The sequence below is a fragment of the Odontesthes bonariensis genome, chromosome 22 (assembly GCF_027942865.1).
Source record: "Odontesthes bonariensis isolate fOdoBon6 chromosome 22, fOdoBon6.hap1, whole genome shotgun sequence".
Lineage (NCBI taxonomy): Eukaryota > Metazoa > Chordata > Actinopteri > Atheriniformes > Atherinopsidae > Odontesthes > Odontesthes bonariensis.
In genome coordinates, this window is record NC_134527.1 from 31,307,520 (window position 1) to 31,331,704 (window position 24,185).

The 24,185-nt window shown below is 41.4% G+C and overlaps 1 protein-coding gene across 1 annotated transcript in view; it reads right to left on the reverse strand.

Annotated features, from left to right (window-relative positions):
- Positions 1-1,451: 1,451 nt before the first annotated feature.
- The window catches only part of zer1 (zyg-11 related, cell cycle regulator), a 35,139-nt gene continuing 12,405 nt past the window's right edge, over positions 1,452-24,185 (reverse strand). The window contains exons 9-16 of the mRNA XM_075455582.1: positions 22,340-22,555; positions 19,842-19,883; positions 19,533-19,652; positions 19,027-19,142; positions 18,191-18,379; positions 15,803-15,900; positions 15,477-15,579; positions 1,452-2,404 (exon numbers count right to left, since the gene is read on the reverse strand). Of these exons, the coding sequence (XP_075311697.1) occupies positions 2,317-2,404; positions 15,477-15,579; positions 15,803-15,900; positions 18,191-18,379; positions 19,027-19,142; positions 19,533-19,652; positions 19,842-19,883; positions 22,340-22,555 (972 nt within the window). The 3' untranslated portion in view covers positions 1,452-2,316. The remainder of the gene's footprint in view (positions 2,405-15,476; positions 15,580-15,802; positions 15,901-18,190; positions 18,380-19,026; positions 19,143-19,532; positions 19,653-19,841; positions 19,884-22,339; positions 22,556-24,185) is intronic.

Consider the following 24,185-nt stretch of genomic DNA (forward strand, 5'->3'; position numbering starts at 1 on the left):
TTTTTTCAACCTTGTCTTTGTTTCTATCTGACATCATTCCTGACCACCAGAAATGATATGAAAGCTGAGGGCTAAATTAACTGAGACCCTGCTCTCTCTCTTATCAAAGAAAATCAAGGCTTTACTTACGGAGTCACTTGAGTTATTCCCAAAACTCTTTAGCCAGCTGCTCATCTCTGAAAATTTCATTTGGCAGGCATTGAAATTCTCCCTTAATCTAAAGGGAGAATTGAATCCACTCCACTGGTTTCATACTTCAATGGATGTTTTACCTTGTTTTGTTCACATTTAGCCACAAGTTGTTGAGGGCCAACACAGGTGGCCAACTGTACAGCTGGTAATCTATCCCCAGAGTATGGTTGTTGAAATAAATTCTGCAGGTCAATCAAGTGGGTCCAAAGCAAACTGGAAAAACAAGGGGCCAGATGCATAAAACTGCTGATTCATGACAAAAACTGTCAACACAAAACCAAAGTACCCATCCACAGTTTTTTTTTTTTTAGGACGCTGTACAAACATTCACCGACACAAATCTCAGTAATTGTGAAACCTACATGCATGGACCCACTTCCATTTTTTGCCATGAATAGATGGGGACACTTTGCATAGTTTGTATCACAACTAAATAGAAATGACACTGAAAGCAGCAGCGGGGAAGAAGGCAGGTTTACTAAATGTAGATCTAACACTCATTCGTGGTAATAGAGAAAATGATTTCTGTTTTATTTGGTTGTCTAAGCTCAGGAATCATAAACAGAACAAAAACTGCTCCATTAAGAAAGGAACAGAAGCAACCATCTATGTAGGTTCAGAGCAAAGAAGCCTGTGGTGCTAAAAAAGAAAAAAAGAACGGCATCCCCCATTTTATGGGCAACAGAAGAACTTATGGCCCGTACAATGTACAGCCCAACTGTAAGATGAGCAGCAGGGAGACACACATGTACACGGGCACGTGTTGAATGTGTTCTTAAACAGCTCCTGGAAGCCCAAAGCAGGGTATGAGACAATATTCTGTCAAAAGATCTGAAATACCTAGAAATATTTATTCTCTTTTTAAAGCCTTATTAACAAGGTCTTCCACATCCATTAAACACAACCATGACAAGTGGCTGCAGATATGTATAGCACCCATAATTAAACAAGTATTTTAGAAAAACCAACAGTAAGAACAAGAGCTCAGACCAAAAATATCACTGTCATACTGAACAAACTGGGTTTTTTCTTTCTCTCCTTTTCCACATCAAATGAGGCTTTAATTGCTCCAAAAACATACATATACATGGAGGAGAATGCGTAAGATGCGTACATTTTCACCACACATTCTTTCTTTTAAAACACCAGTCTGTGTGTGTGCATCTGGCCCCTGGTCTTTATGGACCTCACTTTATTGACAAACTTGTAATGTCGACAAATCTTTTTTTCTATTTTCTATTAATGTCCTTTTTTTGGGGGGGGGGGGGGCTAGATCGCTCTCAAAGTTCAAGTTCACCACCACGGGTAGAATTAGCTGGTGCTCGATCATTAAAAGCAGAGGCAAGGTTGAACATCGAAATAAACTCTTAAAGAACAGTGTCCAGAACTGCTAGACTACATCCTAATGATTGGGTATTGTGTGTATAGTTTTCTAGCACTGACAGTACATCAATCAAACAAATTTAAATACAACGTAAAGTCATGAGTGTTTACAGTTATTATGTAAAACATTCACACAGTAAAATTATGAGACATGGACAGAGTATTTACATATATAACAAACAGCTCCATCATTGTCCCACAGGAGCTGAAAGGACATCCCACCAGTCAGAATCTGTGCCATGCTTCCCCGCAGCCTACACACATCAGGACTAATGTTCACTGTACACATGTTCAAATCTCAGGCTCCACAAGCATCAGTGAGTGTGAGCATGCAGAGTCAGCTGAGAGCTTTGGCTCCAGAACACTATGTGAGGAGCTTAGAACACAGCTAACGGTAGAGAGCTGGGAGGGGCTTCTGGGCCCATCTATGAGCACTCCAACTCTTTTGCTCTGTTGTTAAATCTTTGACACCCCCACCCACACACACACACACACACACACACACACAAGAACACACACAATGAGAAATAACAGTCCACCCAAGCCCATGCACCTCATTACACTCCTATGTGTCACATATGAAGGTTTAGTCCAAACTGCTGTGAAGAGGGTCAGAGACACTTTGCTGCTCTACAAAATAAGGAGAAGAGTGAGAATAATGCACACAGTTGACCCTTGTGATGATGACAGTAGAATGGGGCCTCAAGTTGCTTTGCTTGATGTTCACTGGCTCCAGTGATGTCAACCTCTTTGTCCATAGTTTACCTCTTGCCCATTATTCGTTTCCATGGGGTCCTCTTTGAAGTTTTCACACTGCTCCATTACTTTCCTGAAAAATGACAACATTTACAGTTTGGCATTTGTCCTAAAACTTTTGACACAGAAAATTCCATTTTCTATGCAGATATGACAGGACTTGCAAAAAGGTTCCAGTTCACATAAGAATGTTGAGGCACAAATGTCATAACCACATTGACTGAGGATGGTACCAAAACCCAGTGGAAGACATGGAAGAATGATCACACACTCGGATAAGAGCCAGTGGGTGCTTTCCATAATGCTAACTTGCCTTTTTTTTTTTTTGCATAACTCTTAAAAGTAAATGGAGAGAACAACTGAGCAAGTGGAGAGGGGCTTTCTGGAGGAGTCAACAACATCCCAACACAGATCTACATTCAAATCTCTTTCTCACATCCTCTCTGGGAGCAGCTCAAATGCGAAGAATGAAGAAGAATGAGGATGGACACTAGAATAATGACGAGCATTGTGTGTGAAGGCCCTCTCTCCCACGCTGCTGAACGTGAATCACATATAAGCAGCTTCATTTTCAAATGTCTAACTCAAAGTTTATACCCATTGATCCAGTTTGTAATGTATGCTGGGAGATTAAGAGCTCATACACAGATGGATTGAATCAGAGCTCAGTCTGAATTTAATAATGTATCAATTCAAAGATTTTTTTATTTTTTTGTTAAGTTGCAGCAACAATAAACATGCCCTCTTCTCCGTCCCGAATTGGGCCTGAGACGAGCTCAAACTTCTCATCGCAATAGCAGCAAGAAGGATGACGGATGAGAAACAGAATCAATGAGGCTCATCCGTGCCTGTGTCTCTTCCAGACTGAACCACTGCGACACACTTCTCACCGGGAACCCGGCAAAAGCATCCAAAAGCTGCAGCACATTTAAAACGGTGCTACACAGCGAGGATCTTAATGGAAGAAAGATTCTCCACTCAATACACCGGCTCCCCGTCTCCACCTGAACTCAGTACATAGTCTGTGTACGTATATATGTGTGTATGTATGCATATACAGTTAGGTCCATAAAATTTGGACAGAGAAAACTTTTTGCTAATTTTGGTTCTGTACATTACCAGTGAATTTTAAATGAAACAACTCAGATGCAGTGGAAGTGCAGACTACCAGCTTTAAGTCAGTGGGTTGAACAAAAAGATAGCATAAAATGTGAGGAACTAAAGCAGTTTGTTTAACAATCCCTTCATTTCAGGGGCTCAAAAGTAGAAACTTGAGCAGCTTCTGTGCGTTGTAGACACCACCTCATGCTACCTCTGGGGGTGAGAGCACTGACAAAATGCCAAAACATCAGCCAGAAAGGATGAGAACAGAGAAATGCTCTGTGGTCACCACCTGCAGATCCACTCCTTTATAGGGGTTGTCTTGTAATTTCATTTGCACAACAGCAGGTGGAACTGATCCACAGTCAGTGTTGCTGCCTAACTGGACAGGTTGGTTTCACAGACGTGAGTTCCATTGTGTTGTTTAGGTGTTCCCTTTATTTTTTTGAGCAGTGTATATATAGCAAACAAGCACTGCTGCACAACACAGCACAAGCAAGGTAACGTACATAAAACTTGAGTTTATAAAATATAATTATTCAAGGTAAATACAAGAAACTTGTGATAAAGAAAAAATGGACCGGACTCAGTGAATAATTCCCTATAATCCCAGTGAGCAGTGCTGACCAACATGTCATTGGGGTCATCAGGTGGGAACCTCCTTTCATCAGTTTTAAGTCTAGTTGGGCCCACGACACCTCCAGGAGGCTAGACAGTGATCACCCCTAATACCAGCCATCACTGCTCCTCACACTACAACCATCTTTTTTGTTTTCCCACAGCCACAAGCTACCTCAGCCTCTCACCAACTGCACACCAGTCACAGCGGGGTGGGGGGACAAACCCTGGTTCAGGTAGGGGGTAGAAATAGAAGAGGTAAAGATAAGTAGGAATGGGATTCAAACCCCTGGTTCGGGTAGGGGTAATGAAAGTATAGAGGGTGCCAGAGGTTGAGAAAGGACAAGACACACAAGCAGATTAAGCAGACAAACTCACCTAAACAGTCCTATAATCACTAAAAATGCCAGCAAAAACAAAGCCAAACAGGCCAACTCACCTGAAATGGTCGCCTGGTTTCAAAAGGCTCACAAGGCCCACACCCTACACTTAAATATATCCTGGATTTCTTCCTTGCTTCTCCCAAAAGTCTGTTTACCCTAAGTGCTCCCCCTGCTGGGCCACCAGCTACTATTGCTTCTTCTAATCCAAATCCACTGACTGGATCTTACTGCCTCGTCTGACACTTCCTTCACTATTTTCCTCACACTCTGTCCACTTACACCCAGCTCCCTCAACAATGAAACAACAGACTTTGCAACAAATCCTTACATCCTACTTCCACTGGACAAATCCTAACTTTCCATCCTCGCTGCTCTGCTTCTGCCCTTAACTCTACATATCTAAGCTTTTTCCTTTCATATGCTTCTGCTACTAATTCCTTCAAAGGAACAGTCAGCTCTATGAAATAGACTCTCATTCTACTCCTAGACCACAAGACTATATCAGGCCTTAGATTTGTAGAGGCTATTTCCTGGGGGAACAACACGCTTATCTTCTAAATCTACCTGCATCTCCCAATCACAAGCATCCTCCAAGCTGCCGTGCCTCTGTATCGTCTTATTAACTTTCTCCCCCTCTTGAACAAACTGAATTGCCCCTCTCTTCACCTTAGACCAGACCTGGGCATTTTACGGCCCGCGGGCCAGATACGGTCCTTTGCCGTCCCTGTCCGGCCCGCGCCCCCCTGCCCCCTCCAGTCAAAAATAAAAACAAAAAAGACAGCTGCATCGCATGGTGTGCATGCGATGCAGCTGTCTTTTATTTTGAAAGGGCCTGACGCATTGTTTATGAATGCACGCACAGTGACAGGTGATGCTAGCATCCGAATCCCTGATCCACACAAAATGTCGTCTCACGGTAAAAAAAGAAAAGTTGATTCAGAATGCTGCGTTTTCAACAAGGCATGGACAGCGAAATATTTGTTTACAGAGGTAAAAGGTAAAGCTGTGTGTTTAGTTTGTGGTGTGTCAGTGGCTGTGTTAAAGGAGTATAATATCCACCGTCACTACGTGACTAAACACGGGGAGAAATACAATAACTTTTCAGAGAAAGAGCGCGCAGCTGAGGCGTCTGTGTTGCTCGCCAAGCTGCAATCTCAACAAACACTTTTTACAAAACGTTTGCGATCCAGAGGTGCTGCAGTCAAGACAAGTTTTGTTATTTCGCACAAGATTGCTAGAAAGAGCAAACCCTTCTCTGATGGAGAGTTTATTAAGGAGTGTTTGGTGGACTCGTCTGCGCTAATATGTCCCGAGAAAAAAGACGCTTTTGAGAACGTCTCCCTCTCCCGCCGCACCGTAACGAGGAGGATTGAGGACATCGCGAAAAACCTGCTGCTACAACTGAAAGACAGCGTGAATGACTTTGAGTACTTTTCCCTGGCTTTGGATGAGAGCTGTGATATACGGGGCACTGCCCAGCTGCTCATCTTCATGCGCGGGATCAATGCAGACTTCAGAATCACGGAGGAGCTGGCAGACATGCGGTCAATGAAAGGGACAACAACGGGGAGTGATCTCTTAGCTGAGGTAAATGCACGTCTCGAAAGTGTGGGGCTGAAATGGGACAAACTGGTGGGCGTGACAACAGATGGGGGTCCAAATCTCACAGGAAAAAAAGTTGGTCTGTTAAAGCGAATCCAGGACAAAGTGGAACTCTGAGCAGAAATGAACTTTTTTTCATTGTATTATACATCAGGAAGTGTTATGCAAGTCAGTGTTACAAGTGAATCACGTTCTTGATGTTGTAACTAAAACTGTTAACTTTATCAGATCAAGGGCACTGAATCATAGACAGTTTGTTTCACTTTTAGAAGAATCTGAGGCTGACCACCGTGACCTAAGCTACCACACAGCCGTCAGGTGGCTGAGTCTGGGAAAAGTGCTAAAAAAAACTTTCTTTGTTTATTATTAACTATTAATTTGATAGAATTAGTATTAATTCTCACTTCAACCTAAACCACAATTTGTTCATGTTTATAAATATTTAAATATTCTTATTTATTACCAAAATAATCTGATTTAAATACTTTATTATAAAAAGAAATATAATGAGAAAACATAAGTCAATATTAAATTTGAGTCATTGCTGGTTCGGCCCTCCAACACATTTCAGATTTTTCATGCGGCCCCCTGAAGAAATTAATTGCCCACCCCTGCCTTAGACCCTCCTAAATGTACCTGCCTTCGTTTATCTTCTATACCTGCAGTTAAGCTTCTTAAAACTTCGTTATATTGCCATGTATACCGGCCTTGTGACAGACTAACCTTACAACCTGACAAAATATGCCTTAGAGTTGCAGTACCTGAACTTAACGAACATAACGGGTCTCCATTTACTCAGAGTTTTAGGTTCTGGGTGTTGACAATACATCATACGTTACCCCTATCAAAAATCTAATACTCCTTTTCTTCTCTACACCTGCCCAATTCAAACACTGTCCCTGCTTGGCCTGAGCCACTGTCTTTGTACCCCTTAACATTTCCTTCTGTCTACGAACCTGCTCAACAACTAGCTTTCTCTTCTCCTTGGGACCTGCTCTACTCCACACCGGTTTGCCTGGGCCAAGCCCCAAGCCTCCCCGGCCTATTTGAACATGAGTTGCTTCTGCCTCCTGAGCTGCCATTCTTGGATTCCATTTCCTCCCCTTGGTTGGGTTTGGAACCACCTTACTAACTACCACATCTTTACTCCCAGCTAACAGGAGCTCTGTCCTAACTTTAGTACATTTAAACTCTCCGAGAACCTCTACGAGACTAGATACTGGGAGCTGGAGTATGCCTTTCCCATACAGTGCCACAGTACTTAAGCATCTAAGAACACCTAGCCACTTCCTAATATAAAAACTAACTAATCTTTCCATTTTTTCTGCAACAGATAATGGAATCTCATACACAGACAGTGGCCACATCAACCTAGGAAACAATCCAAACTGCAGACACCACAGCTTCAACTTTCCTGGAAGCTCTGATTTATCCATTCTATCCAGTCCCTCAGCAACATCTTTCCCAAACTGCACTGCCTGCTCTCCATCATTCATGTCTGCCTGGTACCACCTGCCTAAACTCTTTACTGCCTTTTCCCTAATTATTGGAATGTTTTCTTCATCTATTACAAACTTTCTATCACTTAATTTCCCTCTACTTATTGAGATACTTCTAGACTAAATAGGTTTGATTTTCATACCAGCACACTTTATATTTTTATTAAGTCTCTCAAGTATTCTCTTCATACATGGTACTGTTGTAGTCACCAACGTCATATCATCCATGTAGGCCCTAATTGGTGTAAGGCGCATGCCATCCCGACATCTCTCACCACCTACAACCCACTTGGAAGCTCTAATAATTACCTCCATCGCCATAGTAAGTGCTAATGGAGAGACCGTACACCCTGCCATAATGCCTATTTCTAGCATCTGCCAGCCTGTTGTGAAACCTGCTGTACTTAGGCACAGTCTAATATCCTGAAAATATGCTCTTACTAAGTTAACAACTACTACAGGCACTCTAAAATAATCAAATGCTTTCCAAATAAGGCTATGTGGCACTGTACCAAATACATTTGCTACATCAAGAAACATGCAAATCTTTTTCCTCACTCTTGGCTGTCTGAATCTGATGCCAAATCATGCTAGTGTGCTCTAAACACCCTGCGAAACCTGGTATTCCTGCCTTCTGCACAGTAGTATCTATTAAGCTATTCTTTTCTAAATATCTAGCTAATCTACCTCTTGTGTTTGTTGTTGTGTATCGTCCACCTGGCCCTTATTCTGAGTTTCTGTCTGAATTCTCAGAGTTTTTATCCCAGTTAGTGCTGAGTACAGATAAAGTCATTGTAGTGGGTGACTTTAATATTCATGTAGATGTTGAAAATGACAGCCTGAATATGAACTTTAATTCTATATTGGACTCTATTGGATTTTCTCAGAGTGTTCACAGACCGACTCACTGCCTTAATCACACCCTTGATCTTGTGCTGACTTGTGGCATTGAGAGTGAACAGTTAACAGTGTTCCCTCATAACTCTGTCTTATCTGACCATTTTCTGATAACCTTTGAGTTTACATTACTTGACTATACAGTTTCTGAGAAGAAATTTACGTATAGAAGGTGTCTATCAGAGGATGCTGTAACCAGATTTAAAGAATTAATTCCATCATCCTTTTCTTCACTGCCATGTGCAGATATGACAGAGGACGACTACCTAAACTTTACTCCAGCAGCACTTGACTCTCTTGTTGACAGCACTATAGTTTCAATGCGTACAGCACTGGACAATGTTGCCCCTCTGAAAAGGAAGGTAATCAGTCAGAAGAGGCTGGCTCCTTGGTATAATTCACAGCTGCGTGCTTTAAAGCAGACTGCAAGAAAGGTGGAGAGACAGTGGCGTTCCTCTAATTTAGAAGAGTCTCAGTTAGTCTGGAAAGATAGTTTAACAATGTATAAGAAAGCCCTTCGTAAAGCTAGAACTGCTTATTATTCATCATTGATAGAAGAGAATAAGAATAATCCCAGGTTTCTTTTCAGCACTGTAGCCAGTCTGACTAAGAGTCCGAGCTCTGCTGAGCCAGTTATTCCTTTAACTCTCAGCAGTGATGATTTCATGAGCTTCTTTATTAATAAAATTGTTTCTATCAGAGAGAAGATTGATGGAGTCCTTCCCACTATTATCAGTGATGTATCATCAAGTACAGCAGCTTTAGAAGTATCTTTAGAACCTGATTTGTATTTAGACAGCTTCTGCCCAGTTGATCTCTCTGAGCTAACAACAGCAATAGTCTCTTCTAAACCATCAACTTGTGTTTTAGACCCAATCCCAACCAGACTGTTCAAGGAGGTTTTCCCTTAATTGACACTTCCATATTGGATTTGATCAATCTGTCTTTGTTGACAGGATATGTACCTCAGACTTTTAAGGTTGCTGTAATTAAACCTTTACTTAAAAAACCTACTCTTGATTCAGAAGTGTTGGCTCATTATAGACCTATATCCAATCTCCCTTTTATGTCTAAAGTTCTTGAAAAAATAGTTGCAGCTCAGCTTTGTGATCATTTCCACAGAAATAATCTGTTTGAAGAGTTTCAGTCAGGATTCAGAGTGCATCATAGCACAGAAACTGCACTGCTGAAAGTTCCCAATGATCTCCTCTTAGCCTCTGATAGCGGACTTGTGTCTGTGCTTGTCCTGTTGGATCTCAGTGCTGCATTTGATACGGTCGATCACAGTATCTTATTACACAGACTTGAACATGTTATTGGGATTAAAGGAACTGCATTAGGCTGGTTTAAGTCATATTTATCTGATAGATTTCAGTTTGTTCTTATAAATGAAGAATCTTCCTCACACACCAGAGTAAGTCATGGAGTTCCCCAGGGTTCTGTGCTTGGACCGATTCTTTTCACTTTATACATGCTTCCATTAGGTAACATTATTAGACAGCATGGCATAAATTTCCATTGCTATGCTGATGATACTCAGCTGTACTTATCTATAAAACCAGATGAACCCAATAGGTTGGTCCCACTACAAGCATGTCTTAAAGACATAAAGACCTGGATGACTCAGAACTGTCTGCTTCTAAATTCAGACAAAACTGAAGTCGTTATCTTTGGACCTGAGCGTTTCAGGGAGAAATTGTCTAGCTATATAGTTACTCTAAATCAAATCAAATCAAATTTATTTATATAGCACATTTCATGTACAAACAGTTCAAAGTGCTTTACATAAAATAAAAGCATTGCAGCAGGGAGTGGAAGAAGCATTAAAAATACATAAAAGAATATAAAAAGAAACAAATAAAATCATTTAAATGAATTTAAAAACAGGCAACAGTCTAGATAAGTTAAAAGATATTTCATGCATAGACACATGAGAACAGAAATGTCTTTAACCTGGATTTAAAAATGTCTACATTTGCTGAAAGTTTAATCTCCACTGGCAGTTTGTTCAACTTGTTAGCAGCATAACAGCTAAATGCTGCTTCTCCATGTTTAGTCTGGACTCTGGACTGAACCAGCTGACCTGAGTCCTTGGATCTAAGAGCTCTGCTGGGTTTATATTCTCTGAACATATCACAGATGTATTTTGGGCCTAAACCGTTCTGGGATTTGTAAACCATCAGCAGGCTTTTAAAATCTATTCTGTGACTGACTGGAAGCCAGTGTAAAGATATTAAAACTGGTGTGATGTGTTCAGATCTCTTAGTCCGGGTTAAAACTCTAGCAGCAGCGTTCTGGATGAGCTGCAGATGTTTAATGCTCTTTTTGGGAAGTCCAGTTAAAAGAGTGTTACAGTGATGGAGTCTACTGGAGATTAATGCATGGATGAGTTTCTCCTGGTCTGTTTGGGAGAGGAAACCTTTAATTCTGTTGATGTTTCTGAGGTGGTAAAAAGCTGCCTTGGTGACAGCTTTGATGTGGCTGCTGAAAGTCAGATCTGAGTCTATCAACACTCCGAGGTTACGAACCTGGTCAGTGATTGTAAGGTTCCGAGTCTCAAGATATTTACCAACGCTGACCCTCTTCTCTTTGCTACCAAACAGAATGATCTCAGTTTTGTCTTCATTTAATTGTAGAAAATTCTCTCTCATCCAGGTGTTTACTTCCTCCAGACACTGACACAGTACGTCTGCTGGGCTGCAGTCGTCCGGTGACAGAGACACATAAAGTTGTGTATCGTCTGCATAACTGTGATAATTGATGTTAAAGTTCTGCAATATCTGACCCAAAGGGAGCATATACAAGTTAAACAGAAGAGGTCCAAGAATTTGGTCCAAGAATTTCTAGATGGTATTTCCTTGGCTTCTAGTTCTACAGTGAGGAACCTTGGAGTTATTTTTGACCAGAACTTATCATTTGACTCGCATATAAAACAGGTTTCTAGGACTGCCTTCTTTCATCTTCGTAATATTGTTAAAATCAGGAACATCTTGTCTCAGAGTGATGCAGAAAAACTAATTCATGCATTTGTTACTTCAAGATTGGACTACTGTAATTCTTTATTATTGGGCTGTCCCACATATTCTCTGAAAAGCCTTCAGTTGATCCAAAATGCTGCAGCCAGAGTTCTGATGAGAACTAACAGCAGAGATCATATTTCTCCAGTTTTAGCTTCTCTTCATTGGCTCCCTGTTAAATTCAGAATAGAATTTAAGATTCTTCTCCTCACATATAAAGCTCTTAATGACCGAGCTCCATCATATCTTAAAGATCTCATTGTAAGATATTTTCCTAACAGAGCACTTCGTTCCCAAACTGCAGGTTTACTTGAGGTTCCCAGAGTTTCTAAAAGTAGAATGGGAGGCAGAGCCTTCAGTTATCAGGCCCCTCTATTGTGGAATAAGCTGCCAGTAAATGTCCGGGAAGCAGACACCCTTTCCACTTTTAAGACCAGGCTTAAAACTTTCCTTTTTTATAAAGCTTATAGTTAGGTCTGTTGAATCTGATAGTGTGTCTGCTAGTGTGTCTTGTCCTGCCTCCACCTCTGGCACCCTCTATACTTTCATTACCCCCTACCCGAACCAGGGTTTGCATCCCCACCCCGCTGTGACTGGTGTGCAGTTGGTGAGAGGCTGAGGTAGCTTGTGGCTGTAAAAAGATGGTTGTTGTGGTGTGAGGAGCAGATCTATATAGGGAGTATAGGGAATTACTCACTGAGTCTGGTCCTTTATTTTATTATTTATTTTTTCATTAGCACAAGTTTCTTGTGTTTACCTTGAATAGGGATGGCTCAGGTGATCCTGAAACATCCCATAGTTAAGCTGCTATAGGCCTAGACTGCTGGGGGGCCTCATCTGTCACACCTTTCCTCACTTTACTCTCTTTATGTATATGTGATATTATTGTGGTCATTAACTCGTGTTTCCCTGTTCCAACAGATATCCTTTGAATGGTGTTACAGTGCCGCCGCCGCCCTCCCCCCTCCCCCCCTTTCTGTCTTCTCAAACCCCAGCTGGTGGAGGCGGATGGCCACCCTTCCTGAGCCTGGTTCTGCCAGAGGTTTCTTCCTGTTAAAAGGGAGTCGTTTCTCTCCACAGTCGCCTCAGGCACGCTCAGGCCGGGAGATTGGACCGAAAAACAAAAAGTTTTCAGTGCAATCTGTTGGTTTTCTTAGCTAGGAAATTGTTTTTGAATTGGCTCTATATGAACGAATTGGATTATTTTATGAATTATGATTATTATTAATTAATTGAATTCCAATTGGCTTGAATTGGACTTACTATCTAAGTGCCTTGAGGTGACATTTGTTGTATTTGGCGCTATATAAATAAAAATGAATTGAATTGAATTGAATTGAATCTCTGTGCAACTAAACTAAAGAAAATCTTCCCCTCTACATTTAGGAGAGAAATCATCCGGAACTGACTCAGGTCCGAGGACTCTTTCTCCTTTGGAATAAGAACGCCTCCTGCCCTACGCCATGCTCTAGGAATAACCTGTTTCTCCCAAACTATTCTTAATTGCATCCACAAAAACTTTAGGATATCAGGTTCACTTTTATAAACCCGGTAGGGCACTCCATTTGGCCCTGGGGCTAACGAAGCCTTTGCATGCCTGACTACCTCCTCAACCTCTTTCCACCTAGGTGGTCTAACATCCATCTTATGAGCTATCTCTCCTAATGGTGGCATGTCAGGTGGAAGGCCTACTACTCTACGCTGCTCAAGATCTGAATATGTATTTCTTAGATACTCTTCCACCTCTGACTTTGTTGCCTTAAGCTGCCCTCCCTTTTCCTGGTTAAACAATCCTTTAACAAACTTGAACGGGTCCCTGTAAAACGCAGTCCTTACATATTCTTTCTTCTTTCTATCTTTCCTAAGATATTCAACCCTTCTGAGTATTGCTAGCCTGCTTCTCAATTCTTCCTGCAAAACATCAATTCCCTCCCTCTCTTCTTCTGTAACTCTTTTCCACTGCTTTCTTAAATTTCTTCTTTCCTTAACTAATTTCTCCATCTCTCTTTGCCGTCTAGACTTAACTAAATGTACTCTTTCAACTCTCTTTCTATCTTGCACCCCAAATCTTTCTACACCATAGGAGTAAATTATATCTCCCATCTTCTCGAGCCTATCGCTTGCATTTCCTCCTGACCTACCTAATATTATCGACAAATCTTTATTGACTGCCTCCCATTCTTTGTTACTATTTGCCCTAGGCCAATTAACTCTAGCTTTCTGCTCCATATTTCTCTCTCTAACTGACCTATTCACCTCAGTATCAGCTGCATCCCTTCTTAGAACCTCCTCCTCCCCCTCCGTAGCTGTGTTATTGATATCCTTCGGACTGTGGTTTTCTACCTGCCGCTGGACTTCATCCGACTTACTTGATTGACTTCTTAAAAAGTACTAATCGATACGGCCACACTGCCCTTCCTTTACCACACATCTTTCTTCCCTGATGCATTTTAAGGCCTCTCTCTGACGTTACTTTCTGCCAGCCTCAAGGATAAACCTGGAGCTTGTTTCCCTCTAGCCTACCACTTTTATTTTCTCCAGCTACGCTCACTTTGCTCTGAGAACTATTCTGCCCAGTTCTAGCCCTAGAGAACAGGTCCATGCCCCTATCCTTCACTGAGTTACATCTCCACCTCATAGTCATGTTCGTTCCAGTGTCAGTTGCTATGTAGTCTGCCAGTGAGTCATCTTCCGCCCCTGCTTTCGCTGACCCTATAGGGGTATTCTCCTTAATTTACTGGTAGCTTATGCTGGTTGTAACAACGCTGCTATGCCTCGCTACTGTCACCATGGATTGCTAGCCCATGGCAGCACCTTTGGGGTCTTTGCCTCCTGTCAGCTGTCTTACCAATCTGTCACATGGTCTTTCCCTTGTTGTCAGCTGCCCTATTCACAGCAGTCACTAGCTAGATTTGGATTCAAGGTAAAAACAAGAAACTTTTGCTCAAGAAAAAATGGACCAGACTCAGTGAATAAATTATAAAAATACTATCAATGAGTGACTGATTGATTAATGAATTTAGTCTGCTTGTCATAGGGTCTGGAAAAATGCAGTGTTGTAAAAACTACATGATGTCTAAACTAAATGAAAACCCACCCTTCTCCTGCTAGCTCTCTATTTTGGCGAGTTCTCTGTTTCTCTGTACAAATATATGCAGTCGAGCTACGGTTACAGCTCGACTTGGCTATTCACCTGGACCATCCTTATCCCAAAATACCTGCACACAAATGAGTTTTTCTGGTTACTGCTTATACAGACATAACTTTGGAGCATGTGTAGAGTGCCTTGGCTCATTTGAGCCCAGTTGAGTGTGTGTATGCTGGAGTGATTCAGTCCCCAACCGCATTAGTGTGTTAGTTTGGCTTTGAGAGCTTAAATTTTGGTCAGACTAAAATGTTTACATGAATTCTAAAAATCCAGTTTTGGTCGGGCAAACACAATAAGCAGGTTGGGTTTTTTTCTCGTGCCATGCTAGTGTAACGTAAATGTGCTTACTAAAAACATTGCTGGCACTACCATGTACAATACTTGCTGATATGTGTTGGAAATCCTGAAAACATGCGTCTCGATTCTAACATCTTGCAGGGGCACAGCAAACCTTGTCATTAGTCTAATTTAAAAGAAGTGCTGTATGAGTGTGCGTGAATAGGTGAATGGGAACCCCACGTAGACCATTTAGGGCTTAGGACCTAGGCAGGGTTAGAAATGCGCTCTGGAAGTGTGAAACATTTCAACATGATCATTATTCAAAATACATGACATCCAGAAACAGGATGCAATGGAATGGAAAATGTGAAACTCTGTAGCTGCCTCATCATCGAGTGTCATGCTGTGTGATTACAAGCTGCCAAGAGCTGCTGTTGTCTATCAATTCTAATGAAAAAGATTTTCCATGTTGTTTTTAGTTTACAATAATTATAATCAATATTGCAATTATAATTCCTGTTGTCTTTGTTATTATACAGTGCATTTTCCATAACACTGAAAAAAAGAAAAAAATGATTCTACACACAGCTGTCAGTCTTACCTTGCCATGTCCTTTGTCTCTGGATGTGAACTCTCCAGCTCCAGAACCTTCTCCAAAAGACTTATTCCACCTTCCTTGATTAGCAATGGACAATACTTGCTTGCTGCAGATTAAAGAAAAAATTCCGTGAAAAATGATAATAAATCATTTATTCCATTCAAGGCTATGCACCATTACATTATTCTGCTTTATTAGCTGGAACATGTTTGAAATAGGGTACCTCTAATTAACCAACAAGTAACAGAAATAGTACAGACTCTTTATAACGTCTTGGAGGGAATTAAAGATAAGTGTGATGCCTGGCTGGAAAATCTGTAGATACTCACGATAAACTGACACCAAGTTGAAAAGAGCCCATGTGGCCCAGTGCTGACTGACAGGGGCGATGCTCTGGGGCAGCAGTCGCAGGATGGGCTCAAATGACCTGTGAGACAAAACTCTATTTTAAATTCGATTTAAAACAGGAAATGCTACCTAACAACTGTGGTGTACAGCTACGCAACAACTGAAAACCATGTCTGTGGGGAGCTGTCCATCTATCTTCATATAACACCGACATCTTCGCATTTACTCTCTGTAACTTCATTGGTCAACAGTTTTCAAACTGGGCAGTGCTTTTATTTCTTAAGTATGGCAAGTTACAATATGTTTTAACACGAAACAGCCGATGAAGCAATAATAGCAGGAGAACATAATACAAAGCCTTTTATGTTTCACTGTTATAGTTTCAGAGCAAAGTATCTAATTAATTCATGTTTTTCTTTTTAGAAAAAAATATACCAAGTAACTTTCATTTGCCTCCAAGGTAAAAAAAAAATTAAAAAAATCAAGAAGATGTGACGTTTATGACACAAAATGAAGCCACAAGGTTTGTAAATTATGATCACCTAAGCTGCCCTTCGCTGGCAAACTGTGACTTTTAGAATGTATTTGAAGAGTTGACTGTTTAAAAGGAAAGCTTTGAGATGTGTAGCTCATTTGCAAAATGAAAACAGTTCTCTCTGCTTGGGCCTCTATGCTGTGGCGATAACAGGCAACCCGAATCATGATCTTATTCTAAATAAAGGCTGATTTATACTTCTTTTAACTGCCCTTGCGCTTGCGTTAATGGCTCGAGACGTTTATGCTTCATTTTGCTTTGTCGGCGTTTGCGTGTGCTGCGTGGCGATTCACCGCCAGGACAGTAGGTGGAGCAGCGGGTTTTTTCAATGACAAGCCTACTACGATGAAAGGAAATTCACCGCCAGGACCTCTTCGGCAAGTCTGTCTTCGAGTGGATTCATGCTTCTTCTTCTTCGCTTTCTACCTTGGCGTTTGAAAACAGCGGCCTTTTATTTGGGGATGAAACCGGAAGATGAACACGCCGCCGGATGTGATGTAGATAGTGGCTTGTGCTCGCGTCTTGCGTGAAGTTTAGAAAATTGAGGTGACACACCAGTGGTGGCTGCTGACTTTTAATACAGGGGAAGCCCATATTACGCGTTCAGGGTTGTAGTGGCTCGTGCCATCCCAAAGCAGAAGATAGCAAAGTTAAAAAGAATTAGTTATAACATAGCTGTGTCTGGTATGACAAGTATGCCCAGCAAATACACAGAAAGAAGGTATAGACTTTGAAAATTCACACAGCAAGGCCAAAATCAAGTATGATGGAATCTAAGGCCTGTAAATGGCTGGATCAGAATCTGTGGAGCATTTTTCCCTGTCATAATGAATACTTAGAGTTTGATGGTGGTGGTAAGTATTCTTAAAAAAGTAACATTTGTGAATGGGCAGCATGAATTCTGGAAAGAAACAACTAAAAGTATCACAGCAATTTCACAGACAACCAGTCTCTTTCGTATCCGCTTTGGGACTGAAGTTCCAGCGTGCTTCTCCCCGCTTAAAAATTCGGCTGCCACAACATCTCTCTTGATGGACAAACGCTAACTCCAATCATCACGACACAGCCCCTCATATTGACACGCCCACGTCTAATCTACCCCCAGAGACGCCGAGCAGCCTCGGAAGTGATGAGTTTTTGTCGATTTAGCCAATGAGGACCTAGAATTGTAGAAAAAACTTGACTCTCCCACCCCCTCCTGAAGCCGGGCAGCCCTCGGCTCGGAAGCCTGGCTGTTAGTGGCGGCTTCATAACATGATTTCCTCAATGAACGGCGGCGATTTCAGAACAAATCACTTCATTAAGCTACAGGACAACATGTTGTAGGTATGAAAGTAAATGCAGTATTGGGCATATCTTGTGTTTTGTGAATAACTGTTTAATCGTCAATTTAACATTTAAGATGTAGCAATTTCGCCAGAGAATGGGAGAGGCTGTCCGGCTTCCCGTGCTGTCTCTGAATAGCCGCGGCTGCGACACAGGCAAGCACGCAAGGGGGGGCTTGCAACCGCGCAAGGGCTTGCGTTGCGTCTCGCGTTGCGTCTCCGACCATAAATCAGGCTTAAGTTCTTGAAACTCATTTTTTTTAATCTTATGGCTTTTTCTTAATTGTTGGTATTTGATGTATCACTGTGAGCACAAGATATGATGTCTATGAGCCAACAATACCTTTGGTATAATTTTTTGGATTTTCAATCCATTCATAGTCATGATATTTGATAAGCTATTAATATTCACTCAGAAACTGTGAACACAATACCTTTGTATTCTTTAAAATATGACACATAATTTCAAATGCTTTTGTGGCAATAATGAAAAAAAAGCTGTAATATACCTGTAGTTGATGTTGCGGCGTGAACTCACATCCCAGCTCTGAATGGCAACCCACATTCTGTTCATCACCGCATCTCTCCGTGGCTCTTCCATTAACCAAACGTCTGACCCGTCGAACATGATGTGTGAAAGCACGCCGCATGCGTTATATGACACTTCAATTCCATCTGCCTTACTGTCCAGCAGGTTACTGTATCAGACCGGTAGAGAAAAAAAAGAAATCAAGGAACTGATAAGATTTCTTACTTAATCCCAGAGTTGAGGCTGTTCAGTATGTAGAAGAAAAACTCCCCAAAATCTTTTACACCCTTGTGTGAAAGCAAAGTTCGTATCTTTATGCTGCTCAAAGACGTGTTGGTCTAATAATAGATGTATTAAACTCACATGCTTGTTTCAGTCTAATACTTGTTTTATTTTGACTTATTTGTTGAATATGATTCTTTTAATTTACTTTTAGAACTAGTGTGAAATCCGATGATGTTTCAAAGTGTAAAAAAAACTAAGTCTAAGGGTCTATCATTTATATGGCTCATCATTTTCATTTGATAGATATGGCAAGTATCATTTGCAGGGCACACTATAATTAATATACAGTATATACATACTTCAGGGTGATTTATGATTATTATTAATTAATTGAATTCCAATTGGCTTGAATTGGACTTACTATCTAAGTGCCTTGAGATGACATTTGTTGTATTTGGCGCTATATAAATAAAAATGAATTGAATTGAATTGAATTGAATTTGCAACCATGTAAAATCTGTTGGCTCTTATTTCCCACATTAATGACAGTTGCTTTGTGGAGTTCACTTCTGGTCCTCGCTGTTCTCTTACCTGAAGACAGTGATGAACTGTGGGGTGAGCAGCTGAGGCCTCAAAGCTTTGACCTCAGCTACATTTCCCAAAAGACCCAACATGTTGCGGTGAAGCTCCTGCTTATCTGGAAATTCCTGGAGTAAGAATAGAGAGAACTTAATCATCTGATGAAAGCAAAAGTATGAAGACATCATGGCTAAAACAGTCCAATGGCAGAATATTCAATCTGGTACACACGACAACATCTTTTCAAACGTGTTTATGAGGATCTAATAGATGCTAAAATGGAACACTGCACTGATGTGATGACAAATCACTTTACAATTTACACACACACACACACCCATCATCTGATTTTCTACCCACTGTGTGTTGAATTTGATGACATTTAGAAAGTTAGAAAAGCTCTGAATTCCATGTCCAAATGTGCTTTGGGACTTAGCATCGCATAAAACAAATCCTAGAGGCAATAAAGGGAATTCCAATGGGTTCAGACAAGATGCTGGATGGCACTGTGGACTCACCTGTAGACATTCCAGAAAGAGACTCATGCCCCGACAGTTGAGGAACATCTGACAGTTGTCAGGCGTCTCATCAGTGATGTTCCAGAGAGCACTCCAGGAAAACTCCATAACTTGGTCACACTGAGTCCAAACACAAACACAAACACAAGGGTTAGAGCAGCAGACGCATTACAGTTGATTTATAAATTATTATATTATTTTATTTTGCAGTGAAACAATGATCTCATCATTCAAAAAACATTCAGGGTCGCCATCCTCGGGAATATGTCATCATACTCAACCATTTTGAAACACAAGATTCAGACTCACCATTCTGTCCTGTAGCTTCTTCTGAATTAAGTTCAGCATTGTCTACAAAATAGGGGTAAAAGGGACTAAATTAATTGAGATCAATGATTTGTTCTCTCAATAATCAATAATAAATTGACAATAAAACAAGTCACTGGCATGTGCTACATGGGCTGTGCAGAAATATTGTTTCCATCTTTGCTAACATTTACACCTCCAGAAGCCACCGAACCAGAGACAAAGACGGGAAAAGTTACAGGACTTAACAAGACAAGACAGCATATTTCCATCTACTCCGATGTACTGTATTTGATACACAAACATGCTCACCGCCAGACAAAGCAAAAATACATGAAGGGAGATGTTCGATTTTAAATGGAATACAGTTAGCTTTTTCTAATTGATTTACTTTGTAAGGATCTGGATGTGGCATATCTGTGGAACCTAATGCACAATGTGTACAATACAGTGCTATGCATTGTGAAATGGCAGAGACCATTCTAAGAGGCTGCACACTTGTAAGACTGTGTTGTCACATTTCTTCAAAAAACATTGTACAGGACAGAAAGGCATTTCTATGTTAGTCTGAAATAGAATTACGGTGGCTTCACCTGCGAGGCTGAGACGATGATGATGAGTTCTGACAGAAAACAAAACATCAACACGCTGCTGTTGTAATGTTGGGTTTTTCGCTCGTCCTGATACTGAGCACTAAAGTAGATGTCTGGCGTATACAAACATATTTATTGCGTTTTATTCCCCACAACTTCAATCTCCTCTGATTCACATCCTACAGACAGAGCTCAGGAAGAAACATTCATGATGGTATTATTGATTATTCACCCTGCACATCTGCAACTTCATCAACAGAGCCTGGCAAAGCAAATGCAACAGGACAAGAGAGCCAATCAGTCATTTCTTACCAACAGCAACAATAAAGCAGTCTTTGTTGTTTCTCTAGCAGCACAATCCAATCGGATGTTTTTTCTTATGCCCTGTTTTGCTCTCCTACACAAGGCGAGTGTAGAAGTCAAATTGGCTTTTACTTGTAGCAGAGAGCTTAGAAAAACAATGATATAAAAGAACAGAATGCAAGAAGCAGATGCAAAATTTAGCTTTGTTACTGCTATTGGTAGGTAATTACTGAATAGCTCTCATGAGTAAGTTCAATTTAAGACCTTTTAAGACCATTATGAATGAAATTTTAGACCAACACGACACATGACCAGAAACATATTAAAATGATCCCTGAAATTCAGAACCTTTTATTCTTATCCATTTAGTTATTGAAGATTACATTTTATTAAATAAAAAACATATCTATTAAATTAAAACAAATAATCAAAACAGTTACTTTCTTAACCCAAGTAACCTTCCCAATCATCCCATTTAGCACCAATCTCAGTCCGAAGTGGTGGTGACGCTGCGCTGGAGTCTGGAGGGACCGGGCACTGACCAAGACAAAGACCCCCGGGGGGGGGCAACAAAACTGGGTGATGGCTTGAGCCTGCTGAAGGCTTTTTGTGGTAAGCTGATGTTTCTCCGCCTAGCTGGTGTTCACACCCAAGGTCCCTAACTGAACGTTCCTCTTACAAAGTTTACAGCGAGCTTAGCATCGATTGCTGGGGACCGCTTGTAACCAAGAGCGAAAATAAATCGCTGATATCAAGCCGAGTCCCGTTGGAAACACTTTCCCACGTTTTCCAAGACATGCAGCCAAAGTTACTCTGAACACGCAGGAGGGGAGCTGCAAACAGCCGCAAACTGAGCCGTTTCTTGCCTGAGGTTATCGTGGGATTTGTAGTTTAATCACCACATAGCAGCACCGGCAGAAAGACAGACGACACAGAATCAACTTCTGATTACGGCCTTTTCCTCAGTGTGTGTTATGTGGCCAACGCTTATCGGGAATGAACAAAAGTTTAAAAAAGAAGACTTGACACAATTAAATTTAAGACCTTAGATGAAAATCTGGGCGTTTTTAAGACTAAAAAGTCTTAAAATTAAATTTAAAGTTCCAAATTTGAGATATTGTTAGACTTTTTAAGACCCCGCAGGATCCCCCCCGCAGGATCCCCCCCGCAGGATCCCCCCCGCAGGATCCCCCCCGCAGGATCCCCCCCGCAGGATCCCCCCGCAGCATTTGCGTTGCTGGGCCTTGTCGGTAAAGTTCTAGATGTGTCACAAAAAAGAGAACAGAAATTCTTTCTCTGCTCTGTGCATGTTACAAATTAGAGACAGTTGAAGTTACGTTGATTTATAAAGCAAGGCTCTGTGTCCAGACAAATGAGAGAGCACATTACAACAGCAGCATTATGTTTGTGATTAAAGTCGTCATCTTGTCATCATCATCTCTGCCCGACCATAACTACCTTGCCAACTCACTTTCGTTTCAGTCTAATTTGGAAATAAGTTCTTCTTACATTAAAATGTATCATCAGTTGTTTGCAAATTTGACATTAGTGCCTACCCAATCCAATAGAAAGATCTGAGAAAAGAAATGGTCATATTGATGTTACCTTGACAAATCCCATTTTTCCTACAGCTTCTTTGTGATGGTTGTCCACCTGGCAGACCAAAGCGTTGCAGAGGTGAACGGCGATTCTCTGGATCGACTCATCCTGCCGGGCAGGCTCCAGGATTTTCAACAGCAGCTGGTTGACCCGACTGTACTGGAACTCCAGCTCCTCTGGAATACTAAAGTTACACAGGGTCAAGCAGCAGTTCCTCTGGACCTGGTGTGGGACAGAGAACAGAGACACAATCCCCAAGTGAGCATGAGCAAATAAGCTTACAAGCTGATCACTGTAAATTAGGGGTGCGCGATCTGACGATATAAAATCGTGACTGGCGAGGAAGAGTGGAGAATCGCAGGCGATCTACCAAATTAGAGAAACCGTATAGATCACCTTTGCCAATCAGCGCAATGATTTTTTTTTTTTAATGCTGGTTCCCGCCGATGCGGCAGACGTAGGGCGTCCTTAACCTAACCGACCAATCATAGCGAACTGTGCGTCGTGACACTTTCTTACACGCCTCCATGTTGTGTTTGTAAAAACTTAGAAAACGCATGGACAGCCATGGCTGAAAGCCAAGCCGACGAGCTGGTGAAGAAGAGGAAATCCACCTCTGTAATTTGGAATTGGTTCGGGTTTTCTTCTACCCTAACCCACTGCTGCTGGTCCACATCAGGAATGGGAACGGCAGCAGCGGCACCATCCACAGCCCATCCATAGCGGCGCACGGGAGAAACTCACGGCCAGCAGCAGCACTCTCGGGTCGGATGAGGAAACCGCTAGCTCGTAAGCTAACTACGGTGCAAGAGAAAAGGGATGCACCGCGACCGTGACAAACATTACACAGTTGAAAAGTATTCCTTTAGGGCGCTCTGGTGATGGCAGTGCGTGACTGTGGCTGCAGTAAATGAACATGCAGCGTTGCTCATCTGTTGCTAAATGGCATCATGAGGTGGAGTCAAGTCGTCATCAGTGGTTCGTTTTTCTATTTCCGGTTGCTTCACTCTCACTGTGTCAGATGTCATTAATTAGATCATTATTTTTCATCTTGAATTGGGTTACAGTTGAATTACAATGTGTTGATTGCCAAATTCTTTCTTTTACTCCTTAGCTCTTCTGTGGTTCAGCATGTCGACTTAACTCTACTGTAATTGGTCTTTTTTTTTTTTTTGGATGGAAGATCGTGATAAAAAAATCAAAATCGTGATTTTATGCAAAAAAATCGTGATACAACATTTTTTCCATATCGCCCACCCCTACTGTAAATGTAAGATGAGCTCGTATCAACCTGTGCAGCAAAACTTAATCTATGAATCATTGTGCTTCATTCTTCTATATTTGAACATTTAAAAAAAAGCTGTACTCTGTAGAACACTTCTGACTTTGAGTCACTTACAACCCCTGCTTCTGGAGTTCAGTTGCTGTTCGAGTGTCAGTAATGTTGACACTGATCCAACTGAAGCTTAACCCATCGGAAAAAGAGAAAGAGAAAGATAAGAAACGGATATCGGGCTTATGCCAGGATGCTGGAAGCCAGAAAGGTGAGATGTGGGGAAGATCAAACCAGTGCATTTAAGCAGTATTTTGATCATGAAAATAGAAAAGTATTCTTTATGTCACCAAGGCAGCTTTTTACCATCTCAGAAACATCAACAGAATTAAAGGTTTCCTCTCCCAAACAGACCAGGAGAAACTCATCCATGCATTCATCTCCAGTAGACTCCATCACTGTAACGCTCTTTTAACTGGACTTCCCAAAAAGAGCATTAAACATCTGCAGCTCATCCAGAACGCTGCTGCTGGAGTTTTAACCCGGACTAAGAGATCTGAACACATCACACCAGTTTTA